Genomic DNA, 19738 nt, shown 5'->3' on the forward strand with positions numbered 1-19738 from the left:
GTGAGAACAAATTACTTCACATTACAAGCAGCTACAGAGTTCAGGAATAACTTGTTTTAACGTGCTTCTACTGCTTAAGGATATGCAAATATAATGTCCACTGTGTCTGTGAAGGTTCTCCTTCATCCAGGCCATGGTATGTCTGTAAAAAATAGAAAAATAAGTCAAAGCAACGGGACTTGCTGTATTTTTCGTGAAGATGTTTCACTGGTTTTTCAACCGGCTTTCTCAATGACTTGTACAAAAATTATCTGGGAATATATATGGTGGCATTAGAGCCAAACCCTCTGGTCAGGATTCGGCAGTGTACCTACACCTAAAGGAAAAAGGTCACTCCTTTTGAAAACAGTCAAGTGTGCGTCCTAGACAGGGAGGAGTACTGGTTCAAAAGAGGTGTGAAAGAGGCCATTTATGGGGATAATGGAGGCGCCAAGCTTGAATAGAGGTGGGGGGGGGGTGAGACATCTATTGTCTGCCACATACAATGCTGTTTCAACACCTCTCTGGGCAGGTTATTAACATCTAGACTCCAATTATGCAAATACAATCAACACCTGGTTGCCACTAAAAGATTATATGGATTGGAGCAACATTCACCATATTTATTCCCAGAGAATGTTTGTACAAGTCATTCTGAATTGAGAAAGCTGGATGACCAGTGAAACATCAAGAAAAATACAGCAAGTCCAGTTGCTTTTACTTATTTTTTAACAGATATAATGTCCACTGTTTGGGCACAGGTGCAGAATGAAGTAACCATGGGCAGTTCATTAGAGTTCTCTTTACTAAAACCAATGCAGTCAGTTTTGCTATGGGTACGGCACTTTTTGCCTTCAGCTCCAATATTTTATTGACTAAGCCAAGCAGCCCAATGCGGTGTACTTTTAGTCCTGCTTATTGAGAGTCTGAGTTCCATAGGTGCACACGTATGGAATTAAAATGAATGTAGTATGTCCAATTGTAGAGGCGCACAGATAATTCCTTTGCTCCATGTGTTATATCAAGGTGTTTTGTTTTTTTTCTTGCAGGCGTTTGTCTCACAAACTGATAGTCATGACAAGAGCCTTATTCAAGACGCTGCCAATACAATCGTCAATGCCATCACCAAAAGGCAAAACAGTACGGTTATGCAGGCCATCATGGAAGTGAAAGTTGAAACCGTTGTGGTGGATGGCTCAAGTTCGGGTAGGTAACCTCCATTATTTACATGAAGGACAAGTAAACCTTTGTTAATTTGTCAGAGACCTGCTAATACTATTCACAAGAATGTTTGGATAAAGTACTAAGATTTCTCCTTGTGCAGTAGATCTGCAATAGCAAATATAGTCAAGGGGTATTAGAATAAACATAAACTTACCTGTCCACTCTAATAAGATCCCAATGCTGATCTGGATCCAGGGCATGTGACCTCAACCCGGCATTGGGTCAGATGGCTTACAGCACATGCGTTATGGGAGTAGACTTCAGCATAATCTACATATTCCTGAACTAAAGATTCTGTTGATGTCGGCAATCCAGACATGGCTGCTCAGTACTGCGGCGTTCTATAACACGGAGACATATTCATTCTGAAGGATCTTGCCAAATATCTTCCATGCATGCCGGTTTATGGTTTACCCATCAGGAATATTTTCCCTGAAATTGGCTGGCCCCACCCAATGTCAAACTAATGGTGTCCACAGGCCATGGCAGCCATTATAATTCAACTAGATGTAGTGGTGATCACTTCATGACCATTGATAACTGTCCAATTAAATGAAGTGATGTTGGCCAATATTCAGAACTAAAGTGATAGAATTACTGTTTCTATAGTCTCTGAAAGTGCCCAGCCCCATGTTTTTGGGCATCTGATGCTTTTTTTCTTTTTAGATGGGCCTATTTTAATGAATTTGTGGTTGCATCTGTAAATATATTAATATATACTTTGAAGATGTCCAGTAATGGAACCTCTAAAGTAACATTACTGATCAAAATAGATGGAGACTGCTACAAATTGGATTCAGGTGCACAAAACCAAATCCATAAGACATTGCTTGACCAGTTTGGTGTGGAGGCACTAGAGTAGCTTGCACTGACACCTTTTTAGGATGAATTGGATTGCCAATTGTGAGCCAGGTCTACCTGACCTCACAAATGCTCTATTGACTGAAGACATCGACTCCTACAGGCTTCAAAATCTTTTGAAAGGCCGCTATAGCTGGAAATTAATGCCCATGTTTTTGAAATGAGATGTTCAAAAAGCTCCTATAGCTCTAATCAGGTGTCCAAACATTTGGTCCTATAGTGATTGTGACTCTGTAGGGGTAAAAAAAAATCACATCGCCTTTACTCAGTTTACTTAATAGCTTTAGGTATATAGACCCCTATATGTGTTGGGTGCTCCATTTCATTGAACCTCTTCTGTCCTGGTTGATATCAAACCCTCATCACATCTGTTGCCTAACTTTTTTTTGTTTTGTTTCTACTGTAGATTATCTTGTCCCAGTGCTTTGCGTTGTGTTTGGTATCGTTTGGGTAACATGCATAATCATTTGTGTCTGGTGGATGCGAAAGCGAAGAAAAGAGCGAGAGAGAAGGCGGGAAACCCGCGAAAATGAAACAAACAACCAACGTCAGCCTTTGAACCCAATTTGGAACCCAATTGGGGTGCCTTATAGAGACATTCAATATGAATGCAAAAACCTTCTTTACAACCAAAACAGAACTTCTGCCTCTGATGAGGCGATGAAAGAGGATGTGGTGGATAAAGAGGAGGACACAGGGGAGGATGAGTGCCTCTCAGAGAAATACTCAAAGACTTCTATAAGCATAGGAGACGCTGACTGCTCCAAAAATTCCGCTGTAAAAAAACCGCATCGGACAGACTACGACAAAAAGGTTAACACCTGTGTTAAAAATGTGAACGCCCCCCACTGAAGGAAAAAAAAAGCCGGAGCTGTAGAAAAAGGACATTGTGCCTAAGCTAGGAATAAGACAAGGAGTGACAGAATTCATCTCCAATAAGAGAAATTGGTCCTTCTACCACTACCCCGGGGGTCTTTGGGTTCTTGCCTGGCAATATCCACCAAAGTCCCCTTTTTCATCTGGACGTACAGTTCCGGACTAAAATCTGGACTCTGTTAATCTGTTAATTTCTTTATGTAAAAAAAAAAGTTATTTTTTTCTATTTTGTTGTTGTAGTCTTTCTACATAAGTTATTTGTGACAACAACAAAAAAAGACAAAAAAGAAATGTTCTTTGATAGTTGCTATTTTTATAAAGTTTGCTTTAAGTCCTCTTTAAGTCAAGAGGAGACAAAGGTTCTATGTATTTTATTTTTGGTTCCTTTTTATTATGTAAAATTTGTTACGCAAAAATTGTATATTTGTTTACAAGCTGTTTTTTTTTTTTTGTTTTTTTTTGTCTCTTGAGCTGAACTGTTGTCTTTTTGTCTTGTAAACTGCAGTGTTTCCGCTTTGTCCAGACAAAGTGGTGTAGATGTCCATGGCCTGCTACCGCACACCACTTTTTGCTTCTAGTATTGGTTTCTGAAGATTTTTGCCTTATGAGTCTTTTACCAGGAGCAATATTATTGCAAGTCCAAGATTCCTGAATTGTGGCTTAAGGGACTTTGTTCTTTACAATGCCATTCCTTTTTAATTTATGTTGCAGAAGGCAGGTTTTAGGACTGATGGAGACCTTTTTTTCTTTTTTTATTGTCCAGGTTCAGAAAGGAAAGTTAATAATCTGCGTGAGACATTTGTTCAGCTTGTACCTACGTTGTGACCTGGCATAGATATCTGTAAATAGTATATAGAAATGTTCATGAGCCCTTGTTCTGGTTTAAAAAAAAAAAGAAGATATTTGTTGTCTTCAATCAAACAAAAAATGTCTGTGATGCCAAACGTCAAGGTTTTTTTTTCCACTCCAACTAAAAGTCGGTAAAGTCAAGATTGAGTTACCTCACAAAAATAGTCATTGGAATGTAAAGCTTGAGCATTTATTTTTGTAATTTTTTTTTTTTTTTTAATCTTAAAGGCTTTACGGTTTTCAAAAGGGCAAGTGGGCAAATTTGCTTTTTGTTTTACTCTCTCCCCCAACGTGCTGTTTAAACATCCAGACAGTTAACACCACTAGAGTAGGTGGTTATCTAAAGGTGTAAACTTTTGGCCAATGAACATGAATGCTTGAAAATAATTTTATACCACAATGCCGGAATCGCTTAGCAGGATGTTAGTTATGTTTAGTGCGTTTTTTTGTTTGACATGTTCTTAAAGTGGTTCAGAAAAAAAAACAAAAAACTATTTATTAAAGCATTTTATAAGTATGTTATAACGGTTTGCTTCTTTGTTTTTCTTTGTGCAGTTTCAATTTAATTTTTATATTTAAATTAAACAATATGTGAAAGAACTGTATTGTTGAAACTGATTGTTTTTTAACTACACAGAAAATAGGATTTGCAATTATAGGCCGGTTGTATATGTATATATGCGCTGGACATACTACATTCATCGATACAGTAACTTCCGGTATCAGGAAGCCGAGCGGCGAGTCATTACATGCCGCCTGGCTTCCTGATTGGCCATAAAGCTTGCTCGTGTGTGTAGATCTATCTCAAGGAATTCAAAACGATGTGTCCTCACTGCCTATTACAACCACACTTTCTTTCCCATATAGATGACATCCAACTGGTGGCTGCATTCAGCCAATTCACTGCTCTCCATACCTTTTATGTACACTATATTGATACACTATATTGCCAAAAGTATTGGGACGCCGGCATTTACACGCACATGAACTTTAATGACATCCCAGTCTTAGTCCGTAGGGTTCAGTATTGAGTTGGCTCCGCCCTTTGCCGCTATAATAGCTTCATCTCTTCTGGGAAGGCGTCCACAAGGTTTAGGAGTGTGTGTATGGGAATGTTTGATCATTCTTCCAGAAGCGCATTTGTGAGGTCAGGCACTGATGTTGAAGGAGAAGGCCGGGCTCGCGTTCTCCGCTCTAATTCATCCCAAAGCTGTTCTATCGGGTTGAGGTCAGGACTCTAAGTTCCTCGATCCCAAACTCCCTCATCCATGTCTTTATGGACCTTGCTTTATGTACTGGTGCGCAGTCATGTTGGAACAGGAAGGGGCCATCCCCAAACTGTTCCCACAAAGTCCAAAATGTCTTGGTATGCTGATGCCTTAAGAGTTCCCTTCACTGGAACTAAGGGGCCAAGCCCAACCCCTGAGAAACAACCCCACACCATAATCCCCCTCCACCAAACTTTACACTTGGCACAATGCAGTCAGGCAAGTACCGTTCTCCTGGCAAACGCCAAACCCAGACACGTCCATCGGATTGCTAGACAGAGAAGTGTGATTTGTCACTCCAGAGAACACGTCTCCACTTCTCTAGAGTCCAGTGGCGGCGTGCTTTACACCACTGCACCCGACGCTTTGCATTGCATTGCACTTGGTGATGTAAGGCTTGGATGCAGCTGCTCGGCTATGGAAACCCATTCCATGAAGCTCTCTACGCACTGTTGTTGTGCCAATCTAAGGTCTGTAGCTATTGACTCAGGGCGACTTCTGCGCCCTGTGCGCTTCAGCATGCACTGACCCCGCTCTGTCATTTTACGTGGCCTACCGCTTCGTGGCTGAGTTGCTGTTCCCAGTTGCTTCCACTTTGGTATAACACCATTAACAGGTGACTGTGGAATATTTAGGAGCAAGGAAATGTCACGGATGGACTTATTGCACAAGTGGCAACCTATCACGGTACCACGCTTGAATTCACTGAGCTCCTGAGAGCGAACCCCTTCTTTCACAAATGTTTGTAGAAGCGTCTGCATGCCGAGGTGCTTGATTTTTTTTTTTTACACCTGTGGCCATGGAGGTGATTGGAACACCTGAATCCAATGATTTGGTGGGGTGTCCCAATACTTTTGTAAATATAGTGTCCAGACACTATAGTCCAGACCAGAACAAACTGTTCTGGTCTGGACATGGTGTGAACAAGCCCTCAGTGCTGCTGTTTGGTACTGTGAGGTGAGCTTTCAGCTTAGGGAACCTTTTTAAATACATTTTGTGTACTCTTATGTCCAGCCAGTGTAGAAACTTCATTATCATGACTACTTTTAAGATGTGCCAACTGAAGGCCATTTAGGACTTGTCACAGCATTGGTCAACTTGCACGCCATGCAAGGGCACAAAAAGTAATTTTCTATGTTCCCTGTTCACACCATGCAGGTACATTGGTGTGCGTTATGTAAAAATGCAAGGTAAAAATGCCTTGTCACACAACACAGTGCATCTCAAACAGATATCAGAAGCGACCTGAAATCAGTCGTTGCTTACACAAAGCCATGGACTCCATATGTGACAGAACTTTGATACAGAGTGAGTTGCATGCTCCTCCATACCTGAAAGTACGAGGCCTTGTGCTGAACGTGGGGATGGGGGAGCAAAGGAAAGGTACCGTAGGAATTTACGAGGAAGGGGTTGGAGATTAAAGCGAACCAATTTTGCTTGTTTTCTTTAAGTGATGTCACACTGATTTGTGGGCACCTTGATGGATATAAGTGCTGAGAACCTTTCTGGGTGTCTGTTTGCAGACTATACAAGAGCACAATATTGAGCACATTCACATTTGTCAGGATTGAAGCTAGCAAGGTCAACCGCTCTCCAGGGTCTAGAGGTCAAAAGGATTTGCTTTTTCCAAGCCCAGTCAGATAATCGTATGGATTTGGATTTTCCACATTCGCGGTCATCTTCTTTTGCTGCAACTATCAGGAGAGTATTCTTCTGATCTGCATGCTCCGTTGTTTATTTAGCCGTCATTATTGTGGTGGACCCGGTGTCTCACGAGTGTTATTTTGGCACGCTTCTTTGTTATTGTACACTGCACATCTCCGCCTAACTGGAGAATGAGAACTGCTGGGTAACAGTAAAATCTTAACGTTCAGAGACGCACGTAATACCAGAGTGCTAGTAATGCGAAATTTGCTCTCTGATGAGATACTTGTTCCAAACTTTATCAGCATTTAAGGTCTATCAGCTTTATACATTGTAGGGAGAGCCATAATTATACAATCAGTTTGCTTCCTGTTCAGAGGGGCCAACGGACTGCAGTTATGTGATGGCCTAGACTGGCTTTCTTGTACCCTTTCGCCCCTTGTCCACAGTCTATGGTTAAACTCTTGATCCTACCCAGCAGATTCTGCAGCTGTGTTAGTCAAAGTTCGCTCACTTTACTTTATGCAACCCTATCTAAAAATGTGTAATATATTAAGGCTTGCTAATTCTTAGATGTGGTTGCTGCATTGGTTTTCTTTCTCAGGCTTTCGATCACTTTTTTCACCTGATGCAGGGCCGGCCTTAGGGGTGTGCGAGCAGTGCGGCCGCACAGATGACATGTTTGTCTATTTTCCCGACGTGACCCCGCTTTTTATATTTTACCAAAAATATGGGTACTAAATGGGTGTGGTTACTAGGGGTGTGGTCACTAAAGGGTGTGGCCACTGAGGGGCGCTGTAAAGCTTTCTCGCACAGGGCGCCTAAAGACCTAAGGCCGGCCCTGACCTGATGATTCTGCCAGTAACACACTTCTAGCCCTAGGATGACATTTATTTATTACTTTGTGTGTGTGTGATTTATATATATAATGTCAGTGCTTTTACATACAGAACATTCACACCAGTCCCTGGACTCAGTAGCTTACAATCTTAATCCTTATTGCTCACACATACAGTACAGGGCCTATTTACACGGGAGTTGATTACCTTCCAGGATGTCTTTGGAGTGTGGGAGGAAACCCACGTAAGCACAAGGAGAACATCCAATCTCCAGTGTCCTGACTAGGATTTGAACTGTGGACCCCCAATGCTGCAAGCCAGTGCTCACTCACTGTACGGTATCTATGGAGGAGCAGTGGTGTGTCCCTGATTTGGACTACGAACAACTCCTTTCTGTTACATAGGTGAGAGGAGTTGTGTAGTTCAGGCAATAGCTGGGAAAGCTAATAACATTGTTTGATATTTCAATTCAGTGCACAGGCAAATACGGTATTTTTCTGTATTTGCAGTACAATGTACTCGGGCTAATAAATGAAAGCTAGTGCTGCCACTGGTAAGCTGCAATATATTACATTTTTGTTCTGCAGTTTAGATATCTCTTAAGATTATCTTTAGGGTATCCAAATGTCTGAGAAGCCTTGCAGGTGCAGCCATTCTCTAACTCAGGGGTAGGCAACACGACAGCTGTTGTGGAACTACAAGTTCTGTGAGGCTTTGCAAGACTGAAAACCACAGGTGTGACTCGCAGAGGTATTATGAGATTTGTAGTTTTACTACAGCTGGAGTGCTGAGGTTGCCTACCCCTACACTAACTCAAGCTGCATAATAGGGATGCACTGGTACCGGTTTATCGGTATCGAGTACGAACAGCGATATTTTTTGTTTTCCATACTTGCCAATACCAATAATGGAAGGGAAGTCCCATTAAGGAAGCCGGGCGGCACATCATTACCAACCCCATCGCTTCCTGATTAGCCATGGAGCTGGCTTTCACAAGAGGGGAGCCTTACCTTGATACAAACTTTGTTTCTGCTGTCCAAACTTTCCAGCCAGAGAGACAGACGAAATGAGACCGAGAGATATCAGACTGCCGGGAAGGCGGCTCAATGCTCCCTCGTCACCAGGTGACGAAGCATGGAGCCGGCTTTCTGGCCAATCGGGAAGCCGGGGGCCGATAATGACTTGCTGCCTGGCATTCTGTTTGGCCAGGCTTCCTAATACCAGGCGTGCCGGTATAAGGATAGGCATCGAGAGTATTTGGGCGAGTACGAGTACTCGCCCAAATACTCTATCGGCACCGATACTAGTATCGGTACATTCCTACTGCAAAATCACATACAGATGTTAAAGTTGAGCTCCAGGCACACTGCTTTGTACATAGATGAAACAAAGAAGATATATATATATATATATTTTTTTTTTTCCTGTGCTACAGTTCAGTCATTCACAGGCCGTGTCCCTCCCCAGCCTGAGAGTTCATGGTAAAAGGAGAAGCAGCTGAGTGATAAGCTTATCTTTTTGTCACTCTGATCTCTCCTATTAGCAGTGTTCCTTGTCAACACATATGTGTGTTATGAATAAACGTGTACATTCCTTTTCCCTTTCTCTTGCCCTAGGTGACATGCATAAGGCAAATAGCTGGATATCCTTCAACCCCCCCTATAAAAATGTTTCAGCCAACGAGACTGTTCCACAAATCATTAAGGGACATTCACACTTTGCCGCTCTGGTGCATTGTGTTAACGCAGATTGTGGTTTATGTTAAAAAGTGATGCACTGAGTCAGCCCATTTATTTGGAATAGGTTTCAAATGCACCAGAACAGACAACCTCACCGTGTGTTGTGGTGCACTGCATTACATGTGCATCAGTGATGCTTTGCGTTAGTTGCATTGGGGTTCCATTCTAAAATGACTTGCTATGCTCTAGGGCAGTGTTCCCCAACCCCCGGTCCGCGGATCAAATGGTACCGGGCCGCACAATCTCAGTGCGGTCCGGTCATGCAATATATGGCAGTGCACGGTCCCGGTGTTCGAACACCGGATCCCCGCACTGCCGACGGGCTTCACAGTGAGGGGGGCGGGTCCTGTGACTCCCCTCCCGGCCGTGTCCATAGTAACGCGGCGGGAGGGGAGGTGAGTCACATGAGACGTGTGTGTCACAAGCCCCGCCCCCTGCAGTGAGTGCACACAACTCCGGGAGGGGGAGAGGAGGAGGAGGCAGCAGCAGCAGCTGGGTACAGATATGTACCTCAGCGGGCCACGGTAAAATTATCAAACGTTGACCGGTCCGCGGCCATAAAAAGGTTGGGGAGCACTGCTCTAGGGCATGTAACGTGTTAATGTGCAATACATCGCACCAGATAACTGTAAATGGGCCCGAAAGGTTTATCTTATTTGTGACAAGCCTGTACTCTTAGCAGCCTTTTAAATTCTTAATTTCAGATCAATAACTATGACTGCGCAATTTCCAGGCATACTAATGCACTGTGTGCTGTTCATCTGCATCTGACTCGGCTTTTGAATTCTGAATTTTAAATGAGCAGCATATGATCTTTGCATTCGTTTTAGTATGGCAGGCTGTTCAAGTTCTTTTATAGCTAATCTAGCAGGAATCTGCAGGCTGTTCAGTGTTCTGTATGAAAACTGAATCCATCATGTTGGGTATTGAAGGAACATTATAAGAGTTGTATAACTAGAATGTGCTGAGCTAGAACATAAATAATGTACCATGAATATACTAAAACAATGTCTCAAAAACAATCGCTAGATAAAACTGTGACTTGTATCTAAATAATAATGAGACTAAATCAAATGTGGAGCCTATAAACATTCATAAATCTATAGAATGTCCATATATAAACAATAGTAGTGATGAAAGCTTCTTGTTCTTTCACCAGCATTCACCTTGTGCACCACCCCATATGTAGGGGTACTCACCTTCTTAATAGACACCAAAAACAAGGTCAAAACAGGCAATTCCCTTCTTAACTAGGGGAGGGGACCCCTCGGCTCCAATCGAATTAAACGTGCACATATCCTGTATAGATGTACCCAGAATGGCAGACCCAGGGCCGGATTTCCCACGCGGTCAACCAAGGCCCGACCTCTGGGCAGCAGCGGTATGGAATTCCTATCTCTCGAAGCAGAGCTAAATGTACTGCACAGCTTGTTTTGTACAAGTGATCTCGGCGACACTGTATGCAGCCTGCAGGTCTGCCATTCTCCATGAGGGGGGGCGCATTGAGGGACCTGGCCTTGGGGTAACAGAGAGAGTAAATCCAGCCCTGGGCAGACTACTCTGCATCACACTTCTTAGATAGTCTGAAAAAATCAGAGGTTATGGTTTCCCTTTCAGCTTCCTCGGTATGAAATCTCAAAAAAGAAAGCAAACACCAAGGCGCATACCATCCAATAAAAGTGCAATTTATTAAAAGACTGTTACGTAAAAAAAAAGTGGTATCTCAGAATGGATAATGCAATCTCCCCCCAGAGAATGAGCAGGAGTTTTTCAAATTACTGCGGCCGTTCGGTAGGAAACAATGTGACGTCAGATGCTCCGCTCACTTATAAGAGTTGAAACATTTCAAGCTGTGTCCAGTTTTATGGAGGTTTCTCTCCAAGCTGGGAATCTACATACAAGAAAACGCTAAACTCAATCTTTTTAGATCTGCTTTCAACATTTCCAGTGGTTAGTTGGGGTGTCCCTATGTGCGGGAATCTACCATTCTGCAGTTCAGCAGTGCTCTGATTCGGGATCGGATGACTTACACATGGTATAGGGTCACAAGGCCTCTAGAAGGTCAGTGTCTTTAGAGTTGATATTGGTAGGATCCTCTTATTTTGATTGCAGAGAAACAATCTGCAATTGCAGAGAAACAATCCGCTGGCTCTAGGTTGCACAGTGCCGCCGCCTGTCTGTGTAGTGGAGCTGGCACCCTAAGTACTGCACATGTACAGGCTCCAGCTGCTGTCAGTCACTTGCACTGAGGAGGAATGACGTGGGAGCAGAGGAGTGGCTTGCAGCCAGGCCTATTTTATTCTGTGGATGCAAGTAAACTCATCCATGGTGCCAGCTGGGAGCACGCACACAAAAGTGGCTCCATGTGACCCAGTAAGGGGATGAAGCCATCCAAAAACAGGAACCAAGGAGAGGAACATTTCAAGCTGTGTCCAGTTGTATGGAGGTTTTTCCTCTAAGCTGGAAATCTACAAACAAGAAAACGCTGGGGGCGTGGCTTGGACATGGCGGCGTGAAGAGGCACACTTGAGGAGCACTGCAGCCCTTCGGCCGACACGGTGGATTTAAAGACTTTAACCTCCCCTCTCCGTGCATGTCGACGGATCGTGACACCCTGCAGCTGCCTGGGGACCACGGACAGCCTGATCTGCACCGCTTCTTCCTCCGTTCGGGCACGGCTCGCAGCTCCCGCGCGGCCGACGGCATGGGGCCTACCAAAGTTGCCACTCCAGGCCCGGCATCGAACACCCGGTATGGAAGACAGGCGCCCGCACCACCCGACAGGCCACCTCCCGCTCTGAGCCCACCGCCCTCGCTGATCGCTACCCCAGTGTTCCTGAGCAGGACCCCCTCGCTCGAGCCGGAGCCTGGCCCTTCACAACCGGAGACCCTCGGCCCGGCGGACGGGGATTGGCGCTCTATCCTACCACTCCTTCCCACAAAACGGGACCTGGACTCGCTGGCAGACAAGATTGTGCTTGCCATGCGCCAAGAAGTGCAAGAGGTCAGAAACCGGGTGGCTTCGGTGGAAGGCCGAGTGGAGGTTGTGGAGTCATCCACCTCCTCCCTGCAGGACAGGGTGGCCACCCTGGAATCCTCCATGGCCAGATTACAACAGCAGATAGTGACCAACTGCCTCCAACTCGACGACAGCGAGAACCGCAACAGGAGAAACAACATCCGTCTCAAGGGCATCCCTGAAGCCTCGACTGGCCCGGATCTTCGCGCGACAGTGTTGGCAATCCTGAACCATTACCTGGGAAAACCACCTACAGACGCCCTGGAGCTGGACCGGGTACATCGAGTACAAGGTATGCGAGGCCCAACGGCGAGTATCCCACGGGATGTCCTCTGCCGCGCCCACTTTTTCTCCATTAAGGAGGAACTCATGAGGAAAGCCTGGGCTATGGGGCCCATGGAATTTGATGGTGCTCAAGTGACTATCATGCCGGACGTTTCCCGCCATACGCTTCGTATGCGCAGAGTCCTGAGGCCCCTACTAGAGGTGATCCGCAATTCCGGGGCCATCTACCGCTGGGGACACCCGTTCCATCTAATTGTGAGTAAAGATGACTCGGTCTTCGCCCTTCACACCCCTGACCAGCTGCCAGCACTGTTCGAGTTCCTGGAGGCGGATGCCATCACGATGCCTTCATGGCTGGACTTTGCCCTAGACCGCCCGGCCCAGGCCCCCAGGATCCAGCGCCAGCCTCGGTCCTATCGGGGTCGTCAGCGACCGTTTGCCTGGTCCCCCTCCAGACCAGCCCGGTCACAGCCTGAAGCCTGAGACGCCCCCGGTGTGGGACCCCAGTGACCCGATGTGGACTGATCCATTTATCCTTTTTTTTACCAATACGAGTATATGCTATTTTCCTATGAGGGCCTCGGTGCCCCTGAGAAACGACATAGGCTGATGGCGGATCTGCGGGTGATGCATTCTCAGGTTGTCTTTTTACAGGAGACGCACTTCAGGAGTGATAGGGTGCCGACCCTTGGCAGCAGAGACTATCCAGTGGTATACCACAGCACCTCCCCGATATCTAAATCCAAGGGGGTCAGCATCCTGGTCTCCAGGTCGGTCCCTTGGTTGTACAGAGCCCACTGTTCAGATCCCAATGGCAGATACCTTTTCCTGAAGGGGGAAATCAACAGAGGTATGTACACTTTTGCAAATGTATACCTACCCAACACAGAACAGGTGTCCTTCCTAGCATCGGTTCTACCCTTATTGGCAAACTTTATGGAGGGCACCCTGGTCTTGGGGGGAGATTTTAATTTCGCCCTAGACCCCCTAGTGGATGTGTCCAGGGGCACGTCCCATTTATCATACTCATGCCTGCGCAGGCTAAAACAGGAATTACATTCGCTTTGCCTGACTGACACTTGGCGCTTCTTGAACCCTGACGGGCGCGACTACACTTACTTCTTTCCAGTCCACCACACCTATTCTAGAATTGACTACTTCTTCATCCCTCATAAAGACCTGCCGACACTGATATCGACAGATATAGCCCCCATACTTACCTCTGACCATGCACCCATACACGTCACGCTGGGCCTAGCAGGATCACTGTCCTCCTGTTCCTTATGGAGACTCAATTAATCCCTGCTACAGGACCCTGGGTATAGAGCCTCTCTCGCCCAGGAGATTCGCTCCTTCTTCGCCACTAACGCCTCCCCCTCCACTCCTCCGTTGACTGTCTGGGCAGCACATAAATGTGTCATGAGGGGTATCCTCATGCGGCAGGGGGCTAAACTCAAGCGATCCCGCTTAGCGGAAAGCGACCGACTATTCTCACGCCTACACCAGCTGGAGACGCAACACAAGAGCTCCCTTGCACAGCAGATGTATCAGGAGCTGTTAAAGGTCAGAGAGGACCTTAACACCCTACTCTTCACTAAACTCAAAAGGCGCCTCATGCGAGGTAAGAGGACTATGTACGAATACTCCAACAAACCCAGCAGGTTACTAGCTAGGGCGCTCAGATGCCAGAGACCCAGACAGTTCATCCCCTCTATTGTCTCAGCCTCCGGGGCCAAACTGCGTACTTCTCAGGCCATAGCAGGAGAGTTTCTGCGGTTTTACCGAGAACTCTATAATTTGCACCCCACCGAGAGTCGAGACCCCTCCCCGAGTCTGCCCACAACGATGCGTACCTTCCTCTCACGTTCAGGAATGCCACCACTCTGTACAGAGGCATGGCTGGCTATGGAGGCCCCCATCACGGAGGAAGAGCTAACCTTGGCCCTACAACAGGCGCAAACAGGGAAGGCCCCAGGGCCGGACGGTTACACTCTGACCTATTATAAGACCTATTCTGAGACCCTTAACCCACATTTTGTAACGGCCTTCAATACTATACTCTCGGGCGCAGTCATGCCTGAGGACCTCCTCCGCTCTCACATTACTCTTATCCCGAAGCCGGACAAGGACCGCTCTCAGTGTGGCAGTTGCCGTCCCATTGCCCTGCTCAATGTAGATCTTAAGCTATTCTCCAAGATCCTGGCCAAAAAAAAAAAAAAACAAACAAGAAAACGCTAATTTCAATCTTTTTAGATCTGCTTTCAGCATTTCCAGTGGTTGAATGGGGTGTCATGTGCGGGAACTTACCATTCTGTAGTTCAGCAGTGCTCTGGTTCAGGATCGGATGACTTACGCCTGGTATAGGGTCACAAGGCCTCCAGAAGGCCAGTGTCATTAGAGTTGATATGAATAGTTGATATATCAAGCTTAAAAAAAAGCACGCAAACAAGGCAAGTGCCACGTTATATACTTTTTTGCAATGAGGGTTGAATAGCACTTTAACATACTTACACCCCCAACCCACACTAAATAATGGCTCCCAATTTTTTGGAATAGATCTAAACTATGGAATTAAGTGCTTCCTTAAATGGAAATTGTGGACAGGTAATACATATTCTTAACAAGCAACAAATAACTTTAAAGCCAGCCCTTACTGACTTTTGAGGGTGAATTGCAACACAGCGCCTGCAGCTATATAGTTTATAGCTGCAGGCTCAGTGACTTAGCTGCCCAGCTCTCCCTACCCCCAGCATGATTCACAGGACTTCAATGTTACTGTGAATTCCAAGGAAGAATTGTTCCACAATGCCTGCAGCATGAGAGGTCATGCTCATTTACTGCTAACTGTGACTAAAGCTAAATTGCTCAACCGCAGTAGAAAAGAGTGAAGTCGCCAACTTGATTATGCCGCCTAGAATTTCGGACTGACTAAACAGGTTAAAATATATTTAGGCAGGTTAGAAAGTTTATGAATAATATTTCAGCTGTGATTTGAGCGGTTTGCCTGAAGTTCAGCTTTACATATCTTCTATTGCCATAATCTGATACTTTGCAAAATGATGCAGAAATGTAACCGGAAACTTTTAGATAAACTGTGATTTATAGTTATTGGTCCTCAGGCCATCAGGCCATCAGCCCATGCGGGCGAACTGGTATTATCCGCATTCTCATAATCGTGATATATCTGGCAGAAAAGTTACCGTGAGCACTTGGAATGATGAATAATCAATCCAAATACATTTTATTAGATTACTTTACAAACCGACAAAGGCTTCCTAAACATCTGACTAGCAGAAAGCCTACAAGCAATAATATTGTTTTAATGAAAGGGAAGTGAAAATGACAAAATTGATTGGAAATGGTGGAACCCTTTAATTATTAAAGCCCTTGCATGTGTCAGGGGCAAAGATTCTGTCTGGAAGGTTATATATTGCCTGCCTTGTGTTATGCAACCTGCCATTATAAAGGAAGCATGCATTCGGTTTATATACTTTACAATTTCTTACTTTTGTGCAAATATTTCAGCTCCCTAATAAGCATTACACAAAACATTTTTAAATATAGTTCCCCCTATTTCATAAAATAAAATAAAAACTTAAAGAGGTTCTAAACCCTCCCGTTTTTTTGCCTATATCTACTGCTATTAAGCAGTAGATATAGGCAAAAAGTTGAAAAAAAACAAAAACGCTTTAACAGCGCTTAACACTTACATAGTTAGTCAGGTTGAAAAAAGACACAAGTCCATTGAGTCCAACCTATAGAGATACAAAGAAGAAAAGCCTAAACAGAACACTATGCCCACAATTACCCAATGTTGATCCAGAGGAAGGCAAAAAAAAACCCTATAAAGCATGGTTCAATTTGCTCCAACAGGGGAAAAATTCCTTCCTGATCCCATAAGGCAATCGGATATTCCCTGGATCAACAATCTCTGATGCTTAATATATCTATAAGAACTCAATATCCAGTAATATTCTGTGCACTTAGGAATACATCCAGATGTTTTTTTAAACAATTAACCGAGCTAGCTAGAACAAGTTACCTTGTTTTGGCTGCACGCACCTGTCCGAGAAAACAAAACAGCTCCGGCGGCCGCAAAGCATCTTGGGGTGGGCTCATGCGCAGTTCGAATTCTCGGCCGGGAGACGAGCAGAGACGCAAGGTAAGTCTATGGACGCGTGCACCCGCATGCAGACATCGCTGGATCAGAAGGGCCTGCAAGCAGAGAGGAGTCAGCAATGGATCAGAGACCCGCAGCAGCGCTGGAGGGACAGATGAAAAGGACAGGAAAGAAGAGGAAGATCGGAATAAGAGACATCATTTAAGGTAAGTGCTGACATTAACATTGGGGGGAGGGAAACATTTTTTATCCTTTAATGTCACTTTAAAATGTTTCCTGTTTTCAACGAGATTTACTTAATTCTTCGTCTTCAAGGGCACCTATATTCCGCTGGCTCTCAAAATAACTGAACAATCTGATTGGATGCAGGCATTGTTTCGGTATTTTCAGAGCCAGGGGGGCCGACTAGCAAGATACTGAAGCTTGGCCCAGCGGGAGATTCCTCCATCCACACATCTGACCATCCATCTGACCATAGAAAATCTGCCGATAGTCTATAGGTGTATGGCCAGCTTGATAGAGAAAGTGCTGACAATATTCATGCAGAAAAGTTAAAAAGACCACCACAAATTTAGTTTTCCCAAATTAAAAAACATTTGATTTCTTTTAATGCAAATCCAATTTATTCTATTTTCCTGACACAGCAAATTGTAAATTGGTGTCTCTTCAAGTCTAGAAGTCGCTGCATCTGGGTGCTGAGTTTTAAAAGGAGAGATTGCTTTACTGTACACAGTCATATTTAAACAAAATCATAATGTATACTTTTGTCCTCTTTGCATGCTGGCTGGCTTGTTGACTACTCTGAATATCTAACAGGAGTGGCTGCTGTGTCCTCTTTATGGGTTTATGTTTTACATATTCTCAGAATTAACCGCAAGGGAACTAAAAGCATTCGATAACATGACAAAAAGTTAATATCCAAACATGAACAACACCATTAGTCGAATAAGTATTCATTAGAAATCATTTTTATGACTTACCTACATTACTAGCTAATGCTACGTTACCAGCATAGTCACCTCAATCTAACCTTGATTTAGTCTGCTGTAATCCCCTGCTAAGCAGCCAGCAGACTGGAAGAGAGAGGGTCCGAACCTGGCAAGACTATTGCTTACAGGGAACATGCTTACAGTTAGCGGAGAGCACAGGGATGACCTGCATTGACCATTTAAAAAAAGTTCACAAAGGTATTTTTACTGTGTATTTATCCGTTTACATGGAGGGCGCCGTTATTCTGTTGTTGACAATTGTTGTTGTTGTTGGTGATGTTAGCACCCTGTGACTTTCTTTTTTTTTCTTGCCTCCTTATCTCCAGGGTTGGTAGTACTCCAAGGCTGGTCCACAACGCTCAGCTGTGGTTGCAGCAAATGTTCAAAACATTATTACCCCCCGAAATACGTATAATCTTGTTTTTGTTTGGATTTAAAGTCCATACGACTTTAATATGTATCCATCCATTTGGTAAAATTGTGTTGGTTTTTCTTTATTCTAATAAAATGTTATCTAAATTCTAATTATCAGGTGACTCCTCTGCCTTAGTTTGGGGGTAGTTTAGGGTGGAACAGGTCTTCATCAGTAGTGCTTGGGAGTTAGGACGTTGAGAATTGTGATGCTGTTTTCATATGATACAATCCTGTTTTGTAAATTGCATTACGCTGATTAATGTCTCACTTCTTTAGATCCCAGACACTGCCTGCAAATAAGTAAATTGGGTCAGTGTGACTGTGACTTTTGCCTTCAGCAGAAATTTTTTGTTGAGCCACATGTGCAGTTATTGAAATAAACAAAAAATACTAAAATTAAGATCAAGGACTTTAAATGATGTGAATTTAAAAATCCTTTTCTCATCTTTTAATAAGGGGCAGATGTTTTCTGTGTCGAAGTTTCTAAATATAGAAGAAGGACTAGGGATTGTGGTGTTAACAGGATTGTGAAAGCATATTGATGAATAGAGGCTTTGCTAAATTGCACCTAACTGTGGGAGTGGCTTAAAGGGGATGTTTAACCACATTTTGAAAAAAAGACCTGTTTTCCCTACGTTATAAAAGATTTATTATTACCCAATTTTTTGGTAAAATATAAAAGACGGGGTCACGCCAGGTAAATAGACACCAAAAAAGTCAAGCTTTAAAATTGCGTGCGCCTGTGAAATCACAAAAAACTACCATGGCTTAAATTGACACTTTAAAAGCTTTTACTGCTGGTTAATGTAGTGCTATCAGTGATTAATGGACCTAGAGTTATTGCTCACACTCCGACGTTCGCCGCGATATGTAACATGTGTGGCGTAATAATTGTTTTCGCATGTATGCGCACCCGACGCGTATTTACGTTTACAAGTGCGTGCACGTGGGGGACTTAAAACTTTTTTGGGTATTTAAATTTTTTTTTTAAATACGAGACTTTCATTTTTTTCAACTTTTTTTTTTTTTTTTACACTTAACTTGGTTGCTATCACATAGGGAGCTCAAAGGTTTCCTATGTGATAGCCAAAAAGAATGACAGGTCCTCTATATGAAGACATTAGGGGTCCCCAAAACCCCTAATGTTACCTTGGGACCCCCAAAGAAGCCGATAAAGCAGAGATCTGCTTCACCAGCTTATTTGTCTAGCAGCCAGAGAAATGCCAGCTAAAGGCGGAAGTGATGTAATAGACTTCGCTTTCACCTTTAGAGAGAGAAAGAGGAGAGATCAGCGGTGGGGGAAATGCTGATCTCTCCCCCTTCTCTCTACTAGTAGCTGCTGTGTCGATGTTCTCGGTCCCAGACAATGCTGTCCCCCCTGCCGGCAGCGGTAACAAAGGGCGGGGTGTGGTAGAAGGGTGGGGGGCCCTCACAGTGCAGGGTCATACAAGCGATCGACTGGCTGTAGGCATGTACAACATAGTGAATGCAGTGTAAGGGTCAGGAGTATAATGCAAAGCATAGTGACCAGGACTATGACCCCTACAGCACTGTGTACAGAGTGTGTTGGTCAGTAATGTTGTGCCCCTTACTGCTGGTCAGTGGGAGAAAATTTGCCCCAAAGTTGGTGTG

At 44.3% G+C, this 19738-nt stretch overlaps 1 protein-coding gene across 2 annotated transcripts in view; it reads left to right on the forward strand.

Annotated features, from left to right (window-relative positions):
• The window catches only part of JAG2 (jagged 2), an 83944-nt gene extending 80715 nt beyond the window's left edge, over positions 1–3229 (forward strand). For both annotated transcript variants that reach the window (XM_018556572.1, XM_018556581.1), the window contains 2 exons: positions 1029–1185; positions 2471–3229. In XM_018556572.1, the coding sequence (XP_018412074.1) occupies positions 1029–1185; positions 2471–2916 (603 nt within the window). In that variant the 3' untranslated portion in view covers positions 2917–3229. The remainder of the gene's footprint in view (positions 1–1028; positions 1186–2470) is intronic.
• The last annotated feature ends 16509 nt before the right edge of the window (positions 3230–19738 follow it).

This window comes from Nanorana parkeri, unplaced genomic scaffold (genome assembly GCF_000935625.1).
Source record: "Nanorana parkeri isolate BGI_ZX_2015 unplaced genomic scaffold, ASM93562v1 scaffold12, whole genome shotgun sequence".
Classification (NCBI taxonomy): Eukaryota; Metazoa; Chordata; class Amphibia; order Anura; family Dicroglossidae; genus Nanorana; species Nanorana parkeri.